At 31.7% G+C, this 22,132-nt stretch overlaps 2 protein-coding genes across 8 annotated transcripts in view; one reads left to right on the top strand and one right to left on the bottom strand.

Moving 5' to 3' along the window:
• LOC126758444 (serine/threonine-protein phosphatase beta isoform) overlaps positions 1-6,213 on the bottom strand; it is a 97,723-nt gene extending 91,510 nt beyond the window's left edge. The window contains exon 1 of one of the 2 annotated variants that reach the window (XM_050472709.1): positions 5,075-6,213. In XM_050472709.1, coding sequence (XP_050328666.1) covers positions 5,075-5,126 — 52 coding nt within the window. In that variant the 5' untranslated portion in view covers positions 5,127-6,213. The remainder of the gene's footprint in view (positions 1-5,074) is intronic. The other variant, XM_050472710.1, reaches the window with a different exon arrangement.
• A 492-nt stretch (positions 6,214-6,705) lies between these two features.
• On the top strand, positions 6,706-21,553 carry LOC126758442 (protein suppressor of sable). 6 transcript variants are annotated; one of them, XM_050472707.1, is made up of 8 exons: positions 6,706-6,834; positions 15,160-15,770; positions 15,829-16,043; positions 16,762-17,115; positions 17,178-17,998; positions 18,835-19,001; positions 19,171-19,283; positions 19,407-21,553. In XM_050472707.1, the coding sequence occupies exons 2-8, from the start codon at positions 15,329-15,331 to the stop codon at positions 21,069-21,071; spliced, it is 3,777 nt and encodes a 1,258-aa protein (XP_050328664.1). In that variant the 5' UTR covers positions 6,706-6,834; positions 15,160-15,328; the 3' UTR covers positions 21,072-21,553. The 6 variants fall into 6 exon arrangements, with proteins under 6 accessions (XP_050328664.1, XP_050328658.1, XP_050328662.1 ...); XM_050472701.1 differs by having other exon boundaries at positions 18,796-19,001; XM_050472705.1 differs by lacking the exon at positions 6,706-6,834 and adding an exon at positions 8,797-8,892 and having other exon boundaries at positions 18,796-19,001.
• The last annotated feature ends 579 nt before the right edge of the window (positions 21,554-22,132 follow it).

The following is a 22,132-nucleotide window of genomic DNA, read 5'->3' as shown; positions in this document are numbered from 1 at the left end:
GGAGCTTCCAATTCTTCCAAAAAAAACAACGATTTGGTGTAGTTTGTGGGCCGATGGAACCATCGGTCCATATTTTTTCAAAAATGATGCCGGTGAGAACGTAACCGTCAATGGCGACCTTTATCGCGCCATCATAACCTACTATTTCATGCCTGAAATTGCATCGCATCAATCAATAGATTTATTGACAGAACACTTCGGTGAGCAGATAATTTCACGTTTTAGGCCAGTCGATTGAAATCAAGATCTTGTGATATCACATCGTTACACTTTTTCCTCTGGGGATATGTAAAGTCTAAAGTCTATGCGGACAATTCTGCTTCAATTCAGGCCTTGGAGCAAAACATCAGGCGTGTCATTCTACAGTTACCAGTCGAAACTCTACAACGAGTCATCGAAAATTGGACTCAACAGATGGAACATGTGAGACGTAGACGCAGCCAACAGTTTAAGTAGATAATCTTAAAAAAAATAAATGCCAAAGAATGTTCTTTCGAATGAAAATAAACAGTAAACTATTATATTTAAAGTTTGTGTTTTTTCTTTAAAAAAGTAGGGAACCACGAAATGGATCACCATTTATAACCGCCGAAAGATAGAGGTTAAAAGATAATAGGTAATACAGCAGATAAAAGTTGAAGATAATAGATAAAAAATTATAAATCGGATAAAATGTGACAGTTTAAAAGATAATAGATAATAAATTCGTTACTGTTTGAAAGTTAATAGATAATAAAATGTATGAACGATAAAAATTTAAGGATGAAAGGTAAAAGATGATAGATAATAAACCAGATGAAAGATAACTGATGATAGATCGTTGACAACACATAAAAAATAACAGATAAGACAGACAATTTCATAGTTCCCAAAACAAATCGAACGCCACCGAAGACTCCCTAGATTCACTTCATTTCTTTGGGATGTCTAAATTTACGTTAAATGCTTCAATTTCACGAAATTAAAACTATTTAGAGAATGAAGACATAAAATTACAAATCGAACACGCTTTGAGAAGAAGCAACAATAAACAAAATGAAAGTTAATTAAATAAGAACATTGTCAGAATGAGCAAATGCGAGCAAAACGGTAAAAAAATAGCAACAAATTGTATTAAGTCAACGAAAAAGAAGAAAATCAGAAAATAATTGACTTTGTGTGAGTGGACAAGCTGAAAACGCTCCAGCAAAAGCTTTATTGGTGAAATATTTTTTTGTGTATATGTATGTATGTATGTGTTTACATAGATTCAGTAGATGACTCAAAAAATTATCACTAGAGCACGATTTCGTGGAAGATATTTATTTGTACGTGTATATACATATGTACATACATATGTGCACTTATGTACATATACATATTATGTATGTGTATATAATATGTTTGTGCGAACTGCCACTGGCCCATAACGTCGCTCTGTGGTACTTTATGCCATTTAGATTGAGGCATTTATTTTTGGCTATTTTTAGATGAGGACTGAGTAATTCAAAGGCAAACGCAGAAAACGTTAAGAATAAAACAGGAAAACAATGTTAAACGAAGTAATGTTGAAAGAAAATAAATTGCTGTTAAAGGAATGTACAAATAAGAAAAATTTTAAAAGATAACACAAATGTGGAAAATTAAAAAAAAAAAGTTGATAAAGTGTGATAAACATTAGATAAAAATATATAACATTTGCACGCCATATTTTGAAAATAAATCATGAACAAACACACAAAATCTTTCAAATTTTTACGCGCAAAAACAATTAACAATACACCAACAAAAAAAAATAAATAAGTTATAAGCAAAAACAAAAAAGTAAATGAAATAACTAACAAATTCAAAAATAATAATAATGAGCCAAAAAAAAAAATATAAAAAATAATAATAAAATAAATAAATAATATATATGTATATGTATGTATGTTAGAATTATACTCGTACATGTTTACAAAATGCACTTTAAAAACGCTTCACTTTAGGCAAAATATGTTGACCCGCAAAAGCGTGCACTAAAAATCAATGGCGCAGTCAAGGGCAACGCCAAAGGCCGAGCAGGCAAGCCGCCAAGGGATCAGCGCTCCAGCACTCACTGCGGATAAATGAAAATTCTGCTGGCATTAGTGGCACGCTCGTTGTTATTATTTGGCAGACAGACAATATATAAATTGGCTGCAGTAAGAAAATAAAACGCATTTGGTTAATTTAAAAATGGCCATAAAATCGCATAAAATGCCAGTACATGTAGACAAATTTAATTTATGAAAGTGCAGACGATTGTAAAATGAAACCCATAAATGCTAAATTCACTTTCCAGCAGAAAATATATGAAAATAAATTAATTATTCACACATTTAATTTGCGAATTTATGACAAAATTGTACACACAGTTGTTATAGCTGCTGCAAACATAAATATTTGTTTGGCGTGCAAGGAAGAAGAAGAGCACTGACGTTTAGCACATTTTGTTTCTTATTATTATTTGTTGTTTAAAATTAAAAAAAAGAACAGTAATTTCGTTTGCATCGTAGCGATAATGCCTTTCACAAATTTCCAGATAGGAACGATTTTAATAGTGCGGTTTGAAGAATCGTAGTCCGATTTGAATAATTTAGTCCGAGATTTTACCATTACCTTGGACAATATTCCATGCCAAATTTCGAAGATATTTTGTCAAATGAAAAAGTTTTCCATATAAGAGCACAGTCTTATTATAGTGGTCCAATATGGGCGGTACCGACATATGAGCAGTTTCTTTTGGCGAGTGCTAAATTTCAAATCGATATCTCAAAAAATGGGGGACTAATTCTACGAAATTATACTGCAATGCACTTTTTTCTCATTTGTATTCACGTTCCATGCATTTATATTGGCAATTTTCAAATAAACAGTAATTTTCTTACCAACAAGAAAGTTTATTATTTAATTATTTTTGACGTTTGGGAGATGTGTAAATAATCGACAATCGATTGTTATGCTTATTTTAAGAATAATCACATAGATTTTGCGTCAAATGTTAAATATTTAAATATATAATTTAATAATAAACACAATTAATGACATTATTTTCAAGAATTAATAAAAAAAAAAATATTAATAATTTTTTTGCCAAAAAATATTTAACATACATTTTTCTTGTGCTTAATATTATTTTTTTTAATCGTAAATTATTTTTTATGCATATAATTTTATATTGGAAAAAACTTCCGCATTCATTTTTGAATTCAACTTTTGCAAGAAAAAAGCTTAAAAGAGTATTTTTATGCAAATTATAATAAGCTGAAATGAATCTTTTAAATTAATATACATACATACATACATATGTACATATGTACTTATGTATATGCAGCAATCGGGTTTAAATGTTTCAATACAAAAATTGTTTACTTTTTAAGCACACTCTAAGGCAAAAAAAAAGACTATACAACAAAATTATCGCCAGGCAACAAGGTGAAAGCAGTCAAGTATGATTTCCTGATTACGCTTTGAGATTTTTTGAAAGTTTAATTTTTTTCGAGTGATTTGCTAATTGTATGTTCTAAGCAAATGACGCCCACGCAAATATTAGCTCAATAACTTGTGTATATATAAATTTATTCCTATGTATTTCGCCTAGTTGCTCTTGCTTATCTTCGCAAAAAAAAAATAAACTTAAATGTGCTTCACTAATATCCCATGAAATGGGCACAGATCCGCGATCTATAGTACTTGAGTAGCAACGGCGTTGGCAGCTGCTTTCTCGTCTGCCACCCACCTTCGTCAACGTAACGTCAATGACACTGCCTAACTCGGCACAGCTGTTTTTGAAATGCTTCATTTTTTGCACGAGCAAAGCGAGAATTTTATTTTATAAAAAAAATATAAGTTATTTTCCGTTATTATTTTTTTCATTTTTATATTCTCACTCTGATTGGAGTGAACAAAAAAAGGAGTTTAGCGTATAAATGATTTTTTTCCAAATGCCTTTTTAGTTTTTTGTATAAAGAATTTTTATTATATATGTACATATGTATGTACTTCATTCCAAGTATGTACATACATAAGTATGTAAGTATCTTGTTGAAGAGCTTCTACAAACACCCACATTTTTTAAAGATATACATTCATATTCATATGTGTATCAGACATCTGTATAAATACAATTTACTTCAATTAAATTCAAATTTTTAGTACAATTTTTGTATTTAATGAGAATTGTTCTTTAATTGAGATAAACTTCAACTGTAGATCAAGATTGATTAAGTCATTGAGATCAAATATGCATAAATACATACATACATATGTATGCATTGTCTTACATTATTTGTATATCATAGTAAAAGTGTGTTAAAAATGCAGTGGCTGCTTTTGTAAATAATTTAATAAATCTATCGTATTTTAACGATTTTTATAAATTACTTATTTTCAAATTTTTTTTACCGCTAAAATTTTGCATAAGCACAACTGTGCGCACTACAAATATAACGTCATACGTAATCGAGATATAAGAAATTAATAAACATAAATTGTAACGACACTCATACGCTCATTTCTTAGAACAAGTGCTAAATTTATAGCGATCTGTCAGAGGACAATTTAAAACCACTAAAAAGAAAAATCAATTTCATATAAATTGATAAAAATAGGTTCTGCGTAAATTATAACATTTTGTATATTAAATATCGCAAAAAATTTACATCGCATTAAATTCGTGTTAAACGCTTTTATCAGAAACAATCGTAAATCAATGGACTAATATGTCATTAGCCGGTGCTCATCACACACAAGCAAACAATTGTGAATAGGCTACTGAATGGGAGTAGCGAAAGAAATCAAGGGCAAGTAGAAAAGAGCAAAGAGAAAGCAGTAATTTGACACTCACACAACAAAAAGAACATATGAAAATGCCGATACACACACACTCGCGCATTTTAGCAATACTTGAAAAGTAAATAAACAAAATAAAAATTGTTGAACATAAAAGGAATATAGTTCAGGGAAAAAGGTCAGAAAATTTAGATTTGCAAAAAAATAACAAAATATTAGATATAAAAATGAAGTAATAGTAAAAAAGGTAATATATTATAATAAAATGTCATTTATTACTCACGCTCAAGTAGCCGCTGTATCAAACTATCCACATTTAGATCAAAGTCAGCCATTATTGTGAATGTGACGTCTACGACGGGCACAACGTGTTTGATAACAATAAAAACACTCCAGGAACTATGAAAACACCAAATATATTTGTTACGCGGAGAGTGCAAATGCAGATAACACAAGCGTTTAGTTGAGCTAAACGAAATGCAGCAACAATTTTTCCACAAACCAAAACTGCAGCACGATTAAATGTCAATTAGTCACCGCGATATGGCAAACGCTTGAAATAGAGCAACCACGACACGATCACGGCAACAAAATACACGTACATACGTTTAAAGTTGGTGCTGTGACGGCGTTTACACCGAAATGCCGGAATGAATGAAGGAATTTTCGTACACCAAAATGCAGAGACAGTTCAAATAGTTGCACAGGCACCAGCTATATTAATTGTGAACGTTTCCAACGAGTTGTAGCCAATAAGGAAATTCCTACAAATGCAAATATATTCTTGTAGTTATGTCTATGGAAATCTACAAGTTCCATTTAACATTCGCGAAATTTGGTATTTAAATTTGTATAGCAATTTTCGCCTGCGTTCGCTCCCGTAAAGAAAAAAGATAATTCAATTGTTGAGAAATTGACACACACAAACAATGCACATATAAAATACACGTCAAAATAAAAACACAATTTGCCAAAATATGTATATCAGATAAATATGTATTTCGTTTTCAAACTATGTGCACTTTTACGATTTTTGTTTTGTTTCCAAAATTGTTTGCAAACTTCAATTACTTTTCATTTTTTCTGGCCGGTTTATAATTTGTAACACAGTAATAAAATCGTAACTACTGCTTTTCCAGCCGCTCAGGTTATTTTCACAATTTTTGGATTTTCTAAGCGTGACCAAATATGGTATTTTCTAATCTCTGTACACACAAAACTTTATGCTTGCATAAACAAATTTTACTGCCACACAAAAGCGCGTTCAATCATTTGCGTTTCAACAGTTGAATAGGTTAATTTTTATTTCATTAATTCACTGCATTTCACTGCTAATAAGTCCGTGCTAACGCGAAAATATTTTGATATTTTCCTATTGGATTCTCTACGCTCACTGCAATTGGATTTCAGCCATACACAGACGATTTGTGCCTGCGATGTATGAAAAGTATCGAGCAAAGTGAAAATTCGTTAGTTTTCAGCAGAGTTGCTTTGCTATGTGCAGGGTTGTATTGCGTTTTGCCAGGTTTATTTTAAATGTGCCCATGAATTTGAATGTAAGCATTTTGACTTTTCTTTGCATATTTTGTTTTTAACTCATTTTAAATTAATTATTAGTTCATGCAATGTTATAATTAACTTTAAAGTGCATTTTTTTAAACAAAAACTTCTTTTTTTTTATTATACTAGAATTCTCATTCTTATATACTTCACTGTATTTACTTAGCTGTGCAGCCGCAACCTATATTATATATATATGTATGTAGATGGCTGACTATGACGTCATAGTCACTTTCATTTCCCCTCGTTTTTGTTGAAAGGAATTTACGTTCTCTCGCTCTCAGCAATTTACACACGAATGCTACTTTTGCTACAAATCGAGTTCAGGCAAAACCACTTCGTACGATATTCAGATATCAGAGAAAAATGGCTGTTGGTACATAATTGTTGGAAGATTGTCTACGAAAGAATTTGCTGCAATTTTGTATGGAGACATTGTAAAGAAGAAATTTGTTTAAATCAATAATTGTGAATGTTCCTTGGGTAATATATAAAGAATTTTAGTTGATAAATAATTGCCTAATTCCTAGGTTTATGTAATTTGTAAAATGTGTTCCGAGTCATTTTTATTACGTTTGGCAGTTGCTTTGTCGCCTCCATTGTGGGTCCTCCCTTGTGCTTCGTTTCAAAATGAAGCGTAGCCATGAGAACTGCACCAGTGGATCAGATGTCATGTGATATTTTTCCATAGCAATATTTTTCGTGGAGCCTATATTGCTTAAAATAATTAAATTTAGCGTAAAAGCACGTACATAGCTATTTCGGCAAAAAGACACTTGACAAAATATATGTACGCATACGTATGTATATTTAATATATGTACGTGTGTATGTACATATGTATATACGTGGTGCAAACAAATATGTGTACATACATATTTTCAATTTCGTATGTGTATGTATGTTTTCACCTTGGTACGCTTTCGTTTTAAATACTAAAAATGGCGATTATTCAGTGTTGCAAACGCATTTTATTAAGCGGGTAAAAATTAAATCAAATGACAGCTGTCGAAGTTCCTGTTTGTGGAGATTTGTGGGATTTACGAAATATGATGCTTGATGAGATTATATACAATTTCAGGCCTACGAACTATTTTTTTTTTGTTTATTAAAAGTGAACGTTTAATGTTTTTTTTAACAATTTTGCATAAAAATCACCTGGTAAGCGTCATAAATATAAAACCAAGTTATTATTTTTTTTTTTTTACTAATTGTTGCATCTAACATGTCTTTTATAATATGTTAATGCGAATTAATTTATTTTTAAGTACAGAAAAGAAAAAAAATCGTAAATTCGCGGGATGTCAATTAAGTTATATATAACGTCCCGTATATAAAAATTAGGCTCGGAATTGGTTTGCAATTTAAAATATTTGAAAACTAATTTGTGCAAAGAGATTCAAATGGCCACACATATTTGTAAGCTAAAAATAGGTTTTTTATTTATTTAAATTAAATTTTTTTATTATAAATAAAAAATTTACTTTCATATAATAGCACTGTAAGTTTGAACAATGTCATAAAATATTTTACATATATTTTTTTGATATCAAATTAATTTTATTATATATTGATTAAATTTTTAATTATTTTGCCATCGTTAAACTAAGTAAATAGTAATTGTAATTGTAGTTTACCTATGTATGTAAAATTCTGCTTAAATATTTTTAAAATAATATTACATGGATATATTTTTTAATTTTAATAATATTTTTTGCAAGGCTTTTATTTCATTTTCATTTTTTTTTTTTAATTATTATTTTTTACTTCTATATTAATTATTTTATGATTTTTTAAATGTGTTTTTGTTCATACATTTTTTTATATAGTTTTTTTTTGTTCTTTTTTGTTTTAATGTCTTTAATAACTGTTTGTTATTAGTGTAAAAAGTAATGTCAAATTTTTTATTTTTTTATTAATTAGTTGAGAATTTATTATTTCTTTGTTGTGATTTCTATTAATTTTTTTTTTACCAAATTTAAATATTAATTTTCAAATCTGAGAAATATTAATATAAAAGCAGCTGAAATCCTTTGAGTAGTGTAGTCGCGCCATAATGTATGTATATGTATACAGCCGACGTCAGGATGACACTGTAGTAACGTAGAAACAAATTTTATTTTATATATTTTCATATAATCTAGTAAGTTTTGTAAAATTTGCACATACCTAATAATATACACTAATATGCTGTTACACAAAGCTAATATATAAAATTTTTAGATATTCATATCCATATGCATGTAAAACGGCACAAATTTTGCCCGTTTTGTGCGAGTGAAACGCAACATTCTCAGTTGTGTATTCGTCAGAGCTGAACTGAGCTATTGAATAGTGATTTCTCGTTTCATTCAAGTTGAAATTGTTGAATTGTTCATTACAGATACTTTATGTCAAAGTTTAAGCGGAACACATATAAAATAATAAAATGTCTTATCTAAGTAATATATAAGGCACTACTATCTACCTACAAATACTACTACCTAATTATATAATTAAAATATAAACAACGTACTGGAAAAACGCAAAGTCTAAACAAGAAGTAATATAAAATGTATGATTAATTTTGCAAAGTATATAAAAATTAGCTCCTCCTACTCGCAGGAGTATAGACTATATATAAATATATATATATATATATTTGTATGTATGCATGTATGTATGAATATATGTATACCTTATCTGAAGGCTGCGAACGAAGAGGCAGAAAGAGCGCGCGTAAGGGGGAAATATGAGAGTAGCGTTTAGCTCTCACGTAATGACGTAAAATGCCAACTCTCAAGTTTTATCTCCCTCCATTTGAGTATTAGTGTTTCTTGACTCGGTTTGTTACCCTACGAAATGCGTATTATCATTAAAAAATTACGACGGTATGTATGCATGTACACCAGGAAATAACAATTTCACAATATTCGCGAATACCAGACTCTTAAACACATGCGTTTACATACATACATATGTATGTATAACGTATAAGAATGTGTTGAGTTTGAGTTTTTTTCCATACGTGTACCAAATCGTCTACTCAAAGAGAACAAAGTATAAATGGCTTATTTAATTAGTATATACGCTATTTATTTTCTTTCATCTGAATGCCAATATATTGTTGGCAAGTTGTGCGAAAAATTAAACATTAAATATGTACATAATAATATCAGTGTTCCAAAATTACATTTATTACCAAAATCGAGCGATAATTTATGAATCATCTCATACATTTTGAGAACTTTCTATTTTTTTAGAGTGCATCATACCTATTAACATACATACATACAGACATATGTAGTATAATTGATCAAACAAAGAGTAAAGCAACGGCAAAGCTGGAACTAATTTATTTTACATATTTACATGTACAGTATGCACAAAACATGCCAACAATAACAGAACTAATGCGGTGGCGAGAGGAAAATGTTTTGCCTACCCTCTCGCTTGCTCAATTCAGCAAGAGAGCGCAAGGTTATCCACTTGTATATGTGTTTTCGACGCTCTCTTGTGATACATATATCAGTATGTGTGCATATACATACATATGTACGTGATATGCTTTTGTATGCAAGCAGTATCTTAACTGGCAATTAATTTATTTTTCTTAACTTGGTCACATATTTCAAATTATATTGTGTCGTTCGCATGAAAAGTTATATGTTTGCATATTTGTAGCTTGTTATTTTTGATTAATTTCATTTTTTTAAGCTACAGTGAAAACTTGTTAATGGGAACCTATGTACATAAATTATAATTTGATATGGATGCTAATTTTTTTTACCATTTAATTAAAGCTGTCCAGAGTTTTAATTTACATGTAAATATAAAAATATCTTAAATTCATAATTAATATAATAAAATATCTACTTACATACATACATATATACCTACATACATACATACGTATAAATATAGACAGTTTACAAGAAAAAATTAATTAAGAGCGTGCTTTATCTCTGACACAATAATTATTTTATCCAAACAACGCGGCTTAAACAATGCATTCTGACGAAATTAAACGCCAAATAATAATAAACAAGTAAAAACAATTGTTTATAAAAGCTAATAACTCCGTACAACCAGGTGCTGCGTTTATTAATTACCACAACTGTATATTTCCCCTTCGTATTGTTGTTATATTAGCTCTCCATAGCCTTTTGTTGTTGTATTATATTGTAAACAGTTGATTTGTTCGAGTTGGGAGCGTCGCAAGATAATTAAGTAGAGAAAAACATGAGAGCGCAGAAGAGAGCAATTAACATATAGTATACATATACATACATACATATGTACACACATGCATCCATACATCTTTGACTAGACTAGTGAGTGGCACAGATGATATAATTAAAGCACAACTGTCAAAAAATCGATTATAACTGTAAATTATTGACAAGCTTACAATTGTTTGAAATAATCCACCAAATAATCAAAACCAATTTAATCGTTAATCCAATATTTGTAAATATTTATTAATTTTTCTAATTTAATTTTTTATAACATCATTTGCATTTTTTCTAGAATCCAAGTGTGTTTTTTTTAATTATTTTTGGTTATGTTTCATCTACGCAGTTATTTTTAATTTTTAAGGCGTTAAAAAATATGAGTTCGGCGATTAATCGATAAAATTATCGTTACTTCGAAAGCTTAAATGGAATTAATTTTTCAAAATTTTGATATTATTAGAAATTAACTTTTGTTTTATGTTGGATGAAATTCTTTCAATTAAAATTTGTATACTTTTTCTTGCTATTATCTTTACTAATTTAATATAAATTTTTTCCTTTTTTTAATTAATTTTTTTTTATTTTTTTATTTTTTTATTTTTTATTTTTTTTATATTTTTTTTATTTTTTTATATTTTTTTTATTTTTTTTATATTTTTTTTATATTTTTTTTTTTTTTTTTTTTTTTTTTTTTTTTTATTTTTTTTTATTTTTTTATATTTTTTTATATTCATTTTTTTTATTTATGTTTTTTATATATAGGTATTATTTTCTTTTGTTTACTTTTACTTTGTCTTTTACTTTTAACAGCGCAGTTATCAATTTGAAAGCTCAAGTACCTTGCAAAGCCGTTAACACTGGCTTCAAAGTACTCGAAATAATAGAAATATCAATTTGTTGTTCAATAGTCACTACTACACACTACTACATTAATTAAATTTTGCTGTTCCAAAGCACATATTCACCTATTTAACCTTAAGTTACCAAGGCAGTAAACATAACCTAAAAATAACGTTATTTATTTGTTTACACGTAGAAATAATAGCTAACTGTAGATTTTTTTGACTCGCGAGATTTAATTAACACATACAAGCATAAGTTTTTATAGACAGATGTGCAAGTGAAGGCTTTGAAAAAATAGTTCATGGCAAATTGATTTATTATAAACAAGTTTCTGCCGCAAACGCTCAATACTAACGTTCAATCCCTTGCTTTTGGGTAAATATGTATACATGTGTGTCTATATACACATATACATATGTACGTATGTATGTATTGAATTGTATATATGTACTACCTGCATACTACTCGTCTATTTCCCTTGCCATTTGTCTACCTGGCGCACCTATGATTGATTGTTTTTGCATTGTTTGAAAAATCTCTATAATGCATCAATAATGCCAGTCTAAACCTAAGCCACAGTGCCAGTTTTATGTTTCAGCTCACGATATGTGTGCGCTAGTGACGAACAAAAAGTGTTAGAGACTAGATGTATTTAAATATTAATGAATATTGTAGGTAATTGTAATATAACACAACCTCTGTTTACATATACATATGTATGTATGTATGTACATATATATTTACTTTTGTTTGTGTAAATTATATTTTTTGCAGCTTATTTGATTTGACTTGAATTATTAATGCAAAACAGAATTATATTTGCTAACCTGAACGAAACATCCGTGTTAAACTAAAAATATGATTTTTGTGCAGCTATATGTATGTATGTCATGTGTATGAACTTCCACATAGTCAAATATTTGATAGTTGCATTCATAAAAATTGTTTGTGTACCGCATGCACATACATATACATATGTTTTTGTTATTGCAGCAATGACATGAAGTTACTGGAGAGCAGTAAAATATTTACATATATATTTACAAAGCTGCTGAATTGATAATCCTGTGCTGAATGCACATGTCGCGTCGCTCTATTAAAATAGATGTAACAAAACAGCTGCAGCCATAAACATCGATGCATTATTGCACTTCAGTTGTTATTTTTATATTAAAAAAACAGCTGCAGTCTCGAATTTTGTTCCATTGTAGCAATTCGCGCGTTAAACCAGCGTAATCAGCGTTAATGCAGGCGTTTGATCGATTTTTACCTATTTCTTTGTGGTGACATGGTTTGCGTCTTTGCTTAGCAAATGATGTTTATATATGGCATTTCCTTTTCCCTTACATTCGCGCGAATTTTAACACAACAGCTGTTATTTGCAACAAATGTGAAATTATTTATTTTTCATAGTAAAGGGCAAGTTGTTTAATTTTTATGTAAAATACCGTTTTGTGCTTACAACACTTTATAAAAACTGTTAACTTGCACATGCATACACATGTTTAGACTTGTACATTTAAAAGTCAATGAGTTGAACTTGTAATTTTTTTTAAATATACTGACAGTTAAGAAACCAGTTTATACATATACGTATTTTCAAATAGTACTTAATAACTTAAAATTTTCACAATTTTAACAAATTCGTAGTGAATCATTAACTTCTCTGCGGTGTATAAACATAACTACAGTAAAAATGTACATGTTTTCGGTTGAGTGTTTTCGCTTGGTAACTTAAGACAAAGGGTGATTAATAGAAACAATATTAGTAATGCTGAAAGTTGTGTGTTGCATTAATATGCATTGTCATTTCTTTATGGTATTTCTTATATTCTTAAAAAATAGGGTTAGAAAAACAAGTTTTGTAGAAACATAGCGCATTTGAAAATTTTGTAAAATAAACTATTACTAATTCATATACATACATACATATACATATGTATGTACATACATACATACATATGCATGCATAAATCACTTAAAATCGTCAAATTTGAAAGATCGCCTTTAAAAAACCGCAGTTACAGAAATTACACATTTCCCTAGAAGAAAAGTGCTATGCAGTTTATCAGCAATATAATGAAATGCATTGTGTATTCTAATTTTTTTTTCATATGAAATAACCGGATTACTAAGAAATGCAAATGAACATGTGTAATGGTTTAAAAATGTCATTAATGATTAGAGACCTTGTGCATGTTTGTGAAATTTAAGCGGCTTCAGCTTGAAATGGGTTATTCAAATTTGGCCAAAACTATCACACTAACCAAAGAATTATTTTAACCAAAGTTTTAAAAATTAAAACCCTCAGAAAATTATTTTAACTAAAAGTTTTCAAATATAAAACTTTGAGAAACTTTCAAAAGTATCAATGTTCTCATCAAGAATTTCCGGAGCGAATGTTTGAAGCACTTTACTGGCATTGCTAGATAAAAGCGTTGAGCGGTGTGTTAATGCCGACGCGGCATCCCTAAATAAAGCGGCAACTTTACGTCAAATTCTTACTTAAATTCTAAACTTAATACAAAAGAAATAACAACGTACGTCAATAAATTTTGAAGAAAAATTTCATAAATTACTTCTTAACGCGCTGTAGAAATCGAATTTTTAAAACATCAGCCTTGCCGCCGCGTTTATTGAGGTATGTGCGATACAAAAATTGAGAGCTAAATAAAGAAGCGTGAGCGGGAGAGTAGTGTTAACGAGAAATGTACGTGTTTTACAACACCGTCTTTGAAGAGATATAAATATTCGTTTTTTCTTTAAGAAATATCAGTCAGAAACAGCATGTGAGAATGTACATAAGTATGTATGTTACTAAATAGCTACTAAAATTAATTTAAACAAAAGTGAAAAGTAGGTATAGAACAGTAATGAGCTCTACCCATTTAGATATACATATGTACGTACATAAAGAACCGAACCACCTAGTATTAATAATCTCGGTTTCACACATTGTCACATTTTCGAAAATGTTAAAGTTTACGAATTTCGTTTCATATTATTTCTCCAATTCATTTGATGTGAATGCTTCAATTTTAAATTTCTGAAAACTTGCTATTCTGCAGTTATATTAATTTTAATTGCCACAACAGTTTCATTTATAACAAAAGATAGTGAAATTTTGCACATTTCATTTGTGGTTTTGACATTTCATTTGCATTCGTAATTGCTCCATTATGAAATTACACCCTGAAAGTACTTGGGCAATTAATTACAAAGCACGTATTTGTTTCATTTCAATTGTTGTTTATCAATTGCACTTATTTGTGTGATTTCTTAGCAAGAGTTGTTTATTCTAAGAGAGCATGTAGCAACCTAGAGATTGTGAAAATCTATTTACCTATCCATCTATCTACACTTACATACAGTGTTACTGTTTCGAGGAATCATTGCTGTATTTAGGGGTTTCACGTAAAATATGAATATTTTAATACATATTTTTAAACAAAATGCTGGAAATATATAAGCTACGGTTATTTTTTTTTTTTTTTACAAATTTTAACAAAATCTATCAAAAAGAACTTCGCAGCTGTCAAATAAGCAATTTTTTTTCGTTTGGTACTTTTTTCCACTATCCACAACTACTTTGCTACTCCTCATGGAAAAACAATGCTGAAAATATTTTTCCATTGAATAAATGTCATATCCATTTTCAATTTAATTTCCTAAATATTTTCATAACACATATTGTACTATTGAAACAGAAGTGAAGCGCTACAATGAACCCATTTTCTTTTATAATTTTGCAGACTTCTTTTACATAAGTTATCTAAACTTCTAAATTAAATAAGGAAAACTTTGAATTAACCGTTAGGTGTACAGCTAATACACGTTATAACGAGTAACCACAAACAAAAGAGCGCATATAAAATTTAAAAGAGAGAAGACTTGTTCATAACACATGCAACTCATGTCAAAATGTCCGAAGAAAGCAATACAGTGAGTTGTGATGCCGCCATCACTACCACCAACACCGCCACCACGAATGAGCCAACAACAGTGTCGGCCACGAAAGTCCAAACAGAGCCAGCCGCTGCTAATATGGCTGAGCCTGTTGATATTGAAGATTTAGAAGATGGTGAAATTGATGATGACGAGGATGATAATGATGTTATTATTACAAATGCAACAACGAGTAATGCAAATAATGCGAGTGCCAGCGCAGGAACGTCTGCTAACGATATTAGTGGTGGCACAACACACAAACCACACCTTAGCGCCGATGCGGTGGCGAAAATACCGATAATTGACTTATCACATGAGCACACGCCATCGCCCACATCTGTAGCGGGTGGCGGCAACAACAATAAGGATGCGTCCTCCAAGTCGCGCAGAAACAAAAAGGGTCTGCCGCCAACAGGTTGGCGTCAAAACGCAACTTTTTATATGCATTTTTATTAATTTTTGGTTTGCTTTAGATGATTACATGGAGGAGGTGGAGAAATCGCTGTCAAATATTTTAAATAAAGCGGGGGTTAAGCCGCAAATACCAAAATGTTTGGAGTCACGTCAACAGGAGACGAAAGACAATGAAGCGTCTGCGCCCGGTCACGGACAGAGTAGAAGTAGTAGGCGCAGAAAGCGTAAAAAGCAGCGCGATGAGAGAGAAAAAGAAAAAGAACGCAAGGATAAGGTAATTGAAATTAATATACTTCAATATTAATGTGACAGCTTTTAAAATTTACTTTTTTGCAAGTAGAGTCTTAATAAATGTAATTTTTAAGGTACTTATAGTAAAAAAATATTTATTCTATAATTTTTTTTAATTTACAGACTTAACAGTAGAAAAATTAAATTAAATTTGTATTTAAATTATATTTACAAATTAAAAAAAAATTGTTTTTAATTAACCTAAATTAATGTAATGTACATTTATATTTTTTTTTATAAATACATGCATTTATTTAAACTTTTTTTATATGTAATTGGATTTCACTCATTATTTTAATTTTTTTCATAAAGATTATTACTGTGTATTGTTTATTTTTTTTTTATTTTTTCTCATATATTTTTGTTTACATATTATATAATTTACTATTTATTATACTATTATAATATTTGAAATTATTTAGTTTATATTAATTTTTTTGTTTAATTTTATTTATTTTTAAATTAAATAATTTTTTTTTTAATTTTGATTTAGCTTAGTTTTATTTAGGGGTTTTTTAATTAAGTTTGGTAATGTGTTATTTAATTTATTGCATTATTTATTAAAAAATATTTAATTTTTTTGTTCGATAATTTTTATTATAAAAATAATATAATTAAATTAAATAGATTTATTTATTAATTTTATTTAAAAAATATTATATACATATTTTAACATTAACGTTCGTTATGCTATTTTCCAGGATAAATCCCGTTACATGTCACCGGAGCCTTTTAATGGCGCTGCACCAGCCGACGATGATGAGGACGACTTTGAAATGTTGAATGTGGTCGGTGGTAGTCCTTCCAGCACGCCAACGCCCAAATATGCACCGCCCAGTTATCCAGTTTACGACTCGGCTGATGATTCGTACACATCATATGACAGCGGTGACTCGCTGGATGGCGGTGGCGAAAGAGGTGGTGGCGGAGATAACAAGCGCCGGCGTAGACGCAATAAAAAGGACCGCAAACGTGGACGTGATCGTCGCGCCCGCAGTCGTGACGATAGCGCACGTGGTGGAGCGCCAGAAAAGCGCTCACGGCGCGACTCAAACGTATGTATTTTTATTTTTAATTATTGCGTACTAACTTACAGTTAATAATCGCTTTTTTGCAGGATGATAAACATCGCCAGGAGCCACGCAAAATGGAGCTATGTAAATTCTATCTGATGGAGTGTTGTGCCAAAAAAGACAAATGTTCCTACATGCATTCGGATTTTCCATGCAAATACTATTACCTCGGCATGGAGTGTCCCAATCGAGAAACGTGTAAATTTATGCACGAAGCGCCGTTATCTGAACAACTGCGCAATATACTGCTGAAGCATTTAGAAACCGCGCCAAAAGAAATACTCGGCAATTTTAAAAGAATGTCACGTGAAAATGCTATCGCTTTGATTACTAAACGGAACGAAGAATTATGTAAGGAATATAAAGTCGAGAATACTTGGTCTTCAATAGTCAATATATCGACGGGTAATAATCGACGCGGCAATCAAGGTGGCGCTAGTAATTCGACAAATGATCATCACCAGCATCAAAGCCAACCACAGCAGCAACAACAGCCACACAGTAATATACCCTCACTTTTCGATATTGTTGTCAAGCCACCAGTGTCGCTTTTGAGTGTCGACAAGCATCGTAAATCACGTTGGGCAGATTCGCCCACACGCGAGCCAACACCGCCAGCGCCAGAGAATAACACAAGCGCACAACTGCCAAGCTATTTGGATTTGAAAAATCTTGAAGGCATCATGAAAACGGAACACATACAAAAGCTTACGCAGTTGGGTATAACCAATTTGCAGGAGATCAATCAGTTTACATTCGGTCAACTGCAAAAGATCGGCATTGACTTTGTAGAGATCAGCGAAGTGCAGAAGAAAGTGCAAAGCAAAATGGAAAATAAGGAAGGCAAAGATGATGAGAACAATGTGTAAGTAACAAAATGTATTAATTGCTGCGCATGCGCGACAATATATGCTAGTAGGAACATTTTTTATGGTTTTTGCGCTTTTTTTGTTGATTTTTTTAAGCTTGAAATTTCGATTTGTTACAGATATTTTTGTTTTTAATCTTGAAATTTCGTTTTGATACAGATATTTTTGTTTTTAAAATGCGCTTTCCTAGTATTATATACATTTTCGACACCTAACTAACGCCTTAGAGAGAGCATTTATGTGAGACTCAAATCATACACTATAACCTAAAAAAAATTAAATTATATAGCAATACTTATAAATTTTATATTTGTTTGAATTTTTAGATAACCTAAAAAATTCAAAACGCCGCAGTGTGTGCCTAAATTACTTGCAACAATCGAATTTTGCCTGAGTTTTGTATGTCAATGCTTTTATAAGCCAAATCTAAAAAAAAAAATTCAAAACATCTGCAAAAAATTTTAAAACACCAACATATACAAATGTATATGTGACTAATTGCTCAAATCCTTCTCACTTCAAAGCCAACTTTTGCGACATAACCTCAAAAAAATTCTAATTTTAATTTGTAACAAATTGTATAAAAATCTCTTGCTTCGGATTAATTTTGCCTACATTTATATGTATATCCAATCTAAGGAGCGCTTTACACATCCGTTAATAACCGTCATTTGTATATTCAACTTAACCCATTTTACTTGTAGATTTTTGTGTGTATTTGTATTGATTTCATTGTTTTTTTCTTTTGTTTTATTTCATTCAACGATTTTTTATTATGACGTGTACTACATAGTCCTACAACACGCGATGTTGATATGCGTTCTATTCCTAGTGCTACAACAACAACGAATATGGAAACATTACCCGCGATCTCGCCGTCAACACGCCTGAACCTTAATATGGATTTGGACTCGAATAGTAATAACAGCGGTGTTATGCGTTTCGAATATTCACAATATTTAAAGGATTCGAATTTAGCCTTCGATCGCAATGATGCATGTAAGTATAAAAGATAATAATTTAGATATTCTAATCACAGCATTCCAATAACTCGGCCGTTTGGATGGCATAAAATATAATTTTAAACGAAATAGGACCAGACAGATTTTTAACCTAACCTCAATTATTGTAAATTTAATTAATAATTTATTTATTTTTTCTCTTTTAGTTGAGGATGAGCGTGATGAAGAGCAGCTAGTCATCGATGATGGCAACATGGAAAATGAAGAGAATGCGCGTGCGACAACAACAACTAGCGAAAGTGACGCAGTGCATGATGAGGTACGTTTCAAACTAACCAAGCTTTAGACTTGCTTTTATACTTGTATATGTGTACACAAACCGTTATTTATATTATTAATTTTACAATTGTAACTATATGATTTCCGTTTTCATTCATTGCAGCCACCGAAGACTAGCGATCTGGCGTTCCGACTGGGCATGCACTTGAATCCTTACAACCCCTTCCGAACGAACCCGCCCGATTACAAGAAGAGCGAAGATAAATCACTCTCCAATAGCACTAGTAGCCATATTGGTTACCAGCACCACAACGAACGGCGACGCCGCTCTCGTTCGCGGTCACGTTCTCCTTCGCGTTCACGTTCGCGCTCACGTTCACGCTCACAAACACCAACACGCACACAATCCACCACACCCGAAGCCTCCGATTCGGCTGACAATGATGATGGACCCAGCAGCAAAAGCAAACAACCAGTTTACGAGCGCAAAACAATGTACGACTTCAATGCCATACAAGCCGAAGAGGATGAGCGTAAGCTGTCGGAGCGCAGCATGAAAAACGACAAAGATATGCGCTATTTGGGTGGTAGCATATTACCGCTAGACGGTGTCATGAACTATACACCAGCCACCGAAATCGACGGCTCCATCTCATCCCACCTGCCGCGTACATATAAAGTGCATGAGTTCGCCATGCCACCAGCGAATTATGCGGATTTGCGACGCAGTTTGCGTGCCACCACGCATACGGCCGATCCGCGTGTACGTCGCATACTCGGCCTACCCGAAACACGCGCCACCACTGTGGCACTAAAGCGCTCCGGACGCAAACTTAGCAACACCATAGCCTCACCCGAAGCTGACGAGTCGCCCAAATACTACACGCCACCCAGCACGCTCACCGCCAGCACGACGCCCAGTGAACGCCGCACCAAAGAGCGACGCACAAGTGTTGGCAAACCAACACCGGCGCCAACAACAACAACATCACGCACAGATCCACGTTTAGATCCCAGATGTGCGGCGGCCTCAGCGGCAACCGCCGCCGCTGCCAAAGCGAACGAAGCCGAAAAGTCGAGTGCTGGCAGCGCTGCGGGTGGCGCCGGCAATGCAGCTGGCGATGGCATAAATGCGGAAATAACGGGCTTGGGTAAGACAATGCGTGAAAAAATGCAAAGTTCCGATTGGTATCGCAAATTGAACTCGAACATGAAGATACAGTACAATCAAGAATTGGCGCGTCTAATCACTGAGCTGCGACGCTTCCACCAAGACACATCGCCAGATAAGAACTTCAATTTCATCAATTGCAATAAGAAAATCATCGACGATATACTAATACAGCTGGGCATTTTCATTGATGAAAATGGCGAGGTGAACAAAATCGAATCGGATAAGTCCGAAGAAGCGGACATGAACGCGAATGCCGAAGCGCGTGTCGACTTCATGCAACAATCGGATTTCCCGCATCCACAGTTGAATATGCCCAACGCTGGCTTTGGTTTCCCCAACGATTTTCGCTTCCCGCCGCCGCTACTTGGCGGTGGTCTGGTGGTGCCACGGCTGCCACTAGCCGCAGCCGCTTCCGGCATAAGTGCACGCCTAGATGGTCCCAGCTTGCTCGGCATGCCGCCAATGTCATTCAATCCATTCGGCTCTAATGCGGGCAATTTCCAATCTGGCGGACCCGGACAAATGCCCTTTGGTTTCCTAAACTTCCAACAGCAGATGGGTGGCGGCGGCGGCGGAGGTGGTGGTCCCGGTAATTTCAATATGGGCGGTGGCCATAATCGACGCAACCCGCACAATCGTCGCAATTTCATTTAACAAGCGAATGTGAGTAGTGACGATGAAGCAGCGGGGCAAATTTAAATGCAAACAACAACAATGCTTAATGCAAGACTTAAATAGTTATTAATTAAAGTTAGTTACTAGTGTAAATATATAACTAAATATGATTTAAATGTTAAGAGAGCAATTACTACGCATTAAGTGCATAAGTACATAGAAGTGTGCGTGGCGCATGCGCGAATTGTGTAAACCCACAACGTACAGTGAAGCGTGCAGCGCAAATGTGTTGGCATAATTTTAAATTATTACTATTAATTTTTTCCCCGTAAACACTTATTTTATTGCAACGAAACGTCAATGGATTTGTTAAAGTAAGAACTTTGAATAACGTCTTAAACTAGAAAATATTTAAATACATATAAAGAAAACTATAATATTTCCATAATTTTTACGACTTAATAAATAAATACATACGTATATACATCTGTACGTACATTAATACGTATTAAAAATACAAATTATGTGTGCATTTGTTTGTTTTGCTGAGAGCAGCTTTCCACAAACCAAAATTGAAAAGTGTGAGAAAAAGCAAGAAGGCTAGTGGAGGTTACTTGGATGTTATAAAACGTTCCAAAAACCCGAATTATTATTTTTATTTACTTACTTGTTTATTTTTTTTCAGTGTACAAAAAAATATATAAATAAAATACAAAAAATAAATAAATAAAATAAAAATTTGATAAATGGAAAAAAATTATTAAAGTAAAAATGTGATAAATAGTTCAAAAATAAATAAATAAAAAAGTAAAAGTAAAATAAAAAACTTATATACTCAAAAAACAAAAAATATTAATAAAATAAAAAAAGTTAAATTTAATAAACCAAAAAAAAAAATAACGACAATAGAAAAATTAAAAAATGGATAAAGTAAAAATTTAATAAATAAATAAATAAAATCATAAATGAGTAAGAAAGTAAAAATTGATAAATAAATGAAAAATAAAAAGTAAATGTAAAATAAAAAAAGTAAATATGTATAAAAAAAATAGCATAACATAAAAAAAATAAATTAAAAAAAAACAAAAATTAATAACATC

This window comes from Bactrocera neohumeralis, chromosome 5 (assembly GCF_024586455.1).
Source record: "Bactrocera neohumeralis isolate Rockhampton chromosome 5, APGP_CSIRO_Bneo_wtdbg2-racon-allhic-juicebox.fasta_v2, whole genome shotgun sequence".
Classification (NCBI taxonomy): domain Eukaryota; kingdom Metazoa; phylum Arthropoda; class Insecta; order Diptera; family Tephritidae; genus Bactrocera; species Bactrocera neohumeralis.
Note: the sequence above shows the minus strand (reverse complement) of the source record. Positions and strands in the feature narration are given on the sequence as shown.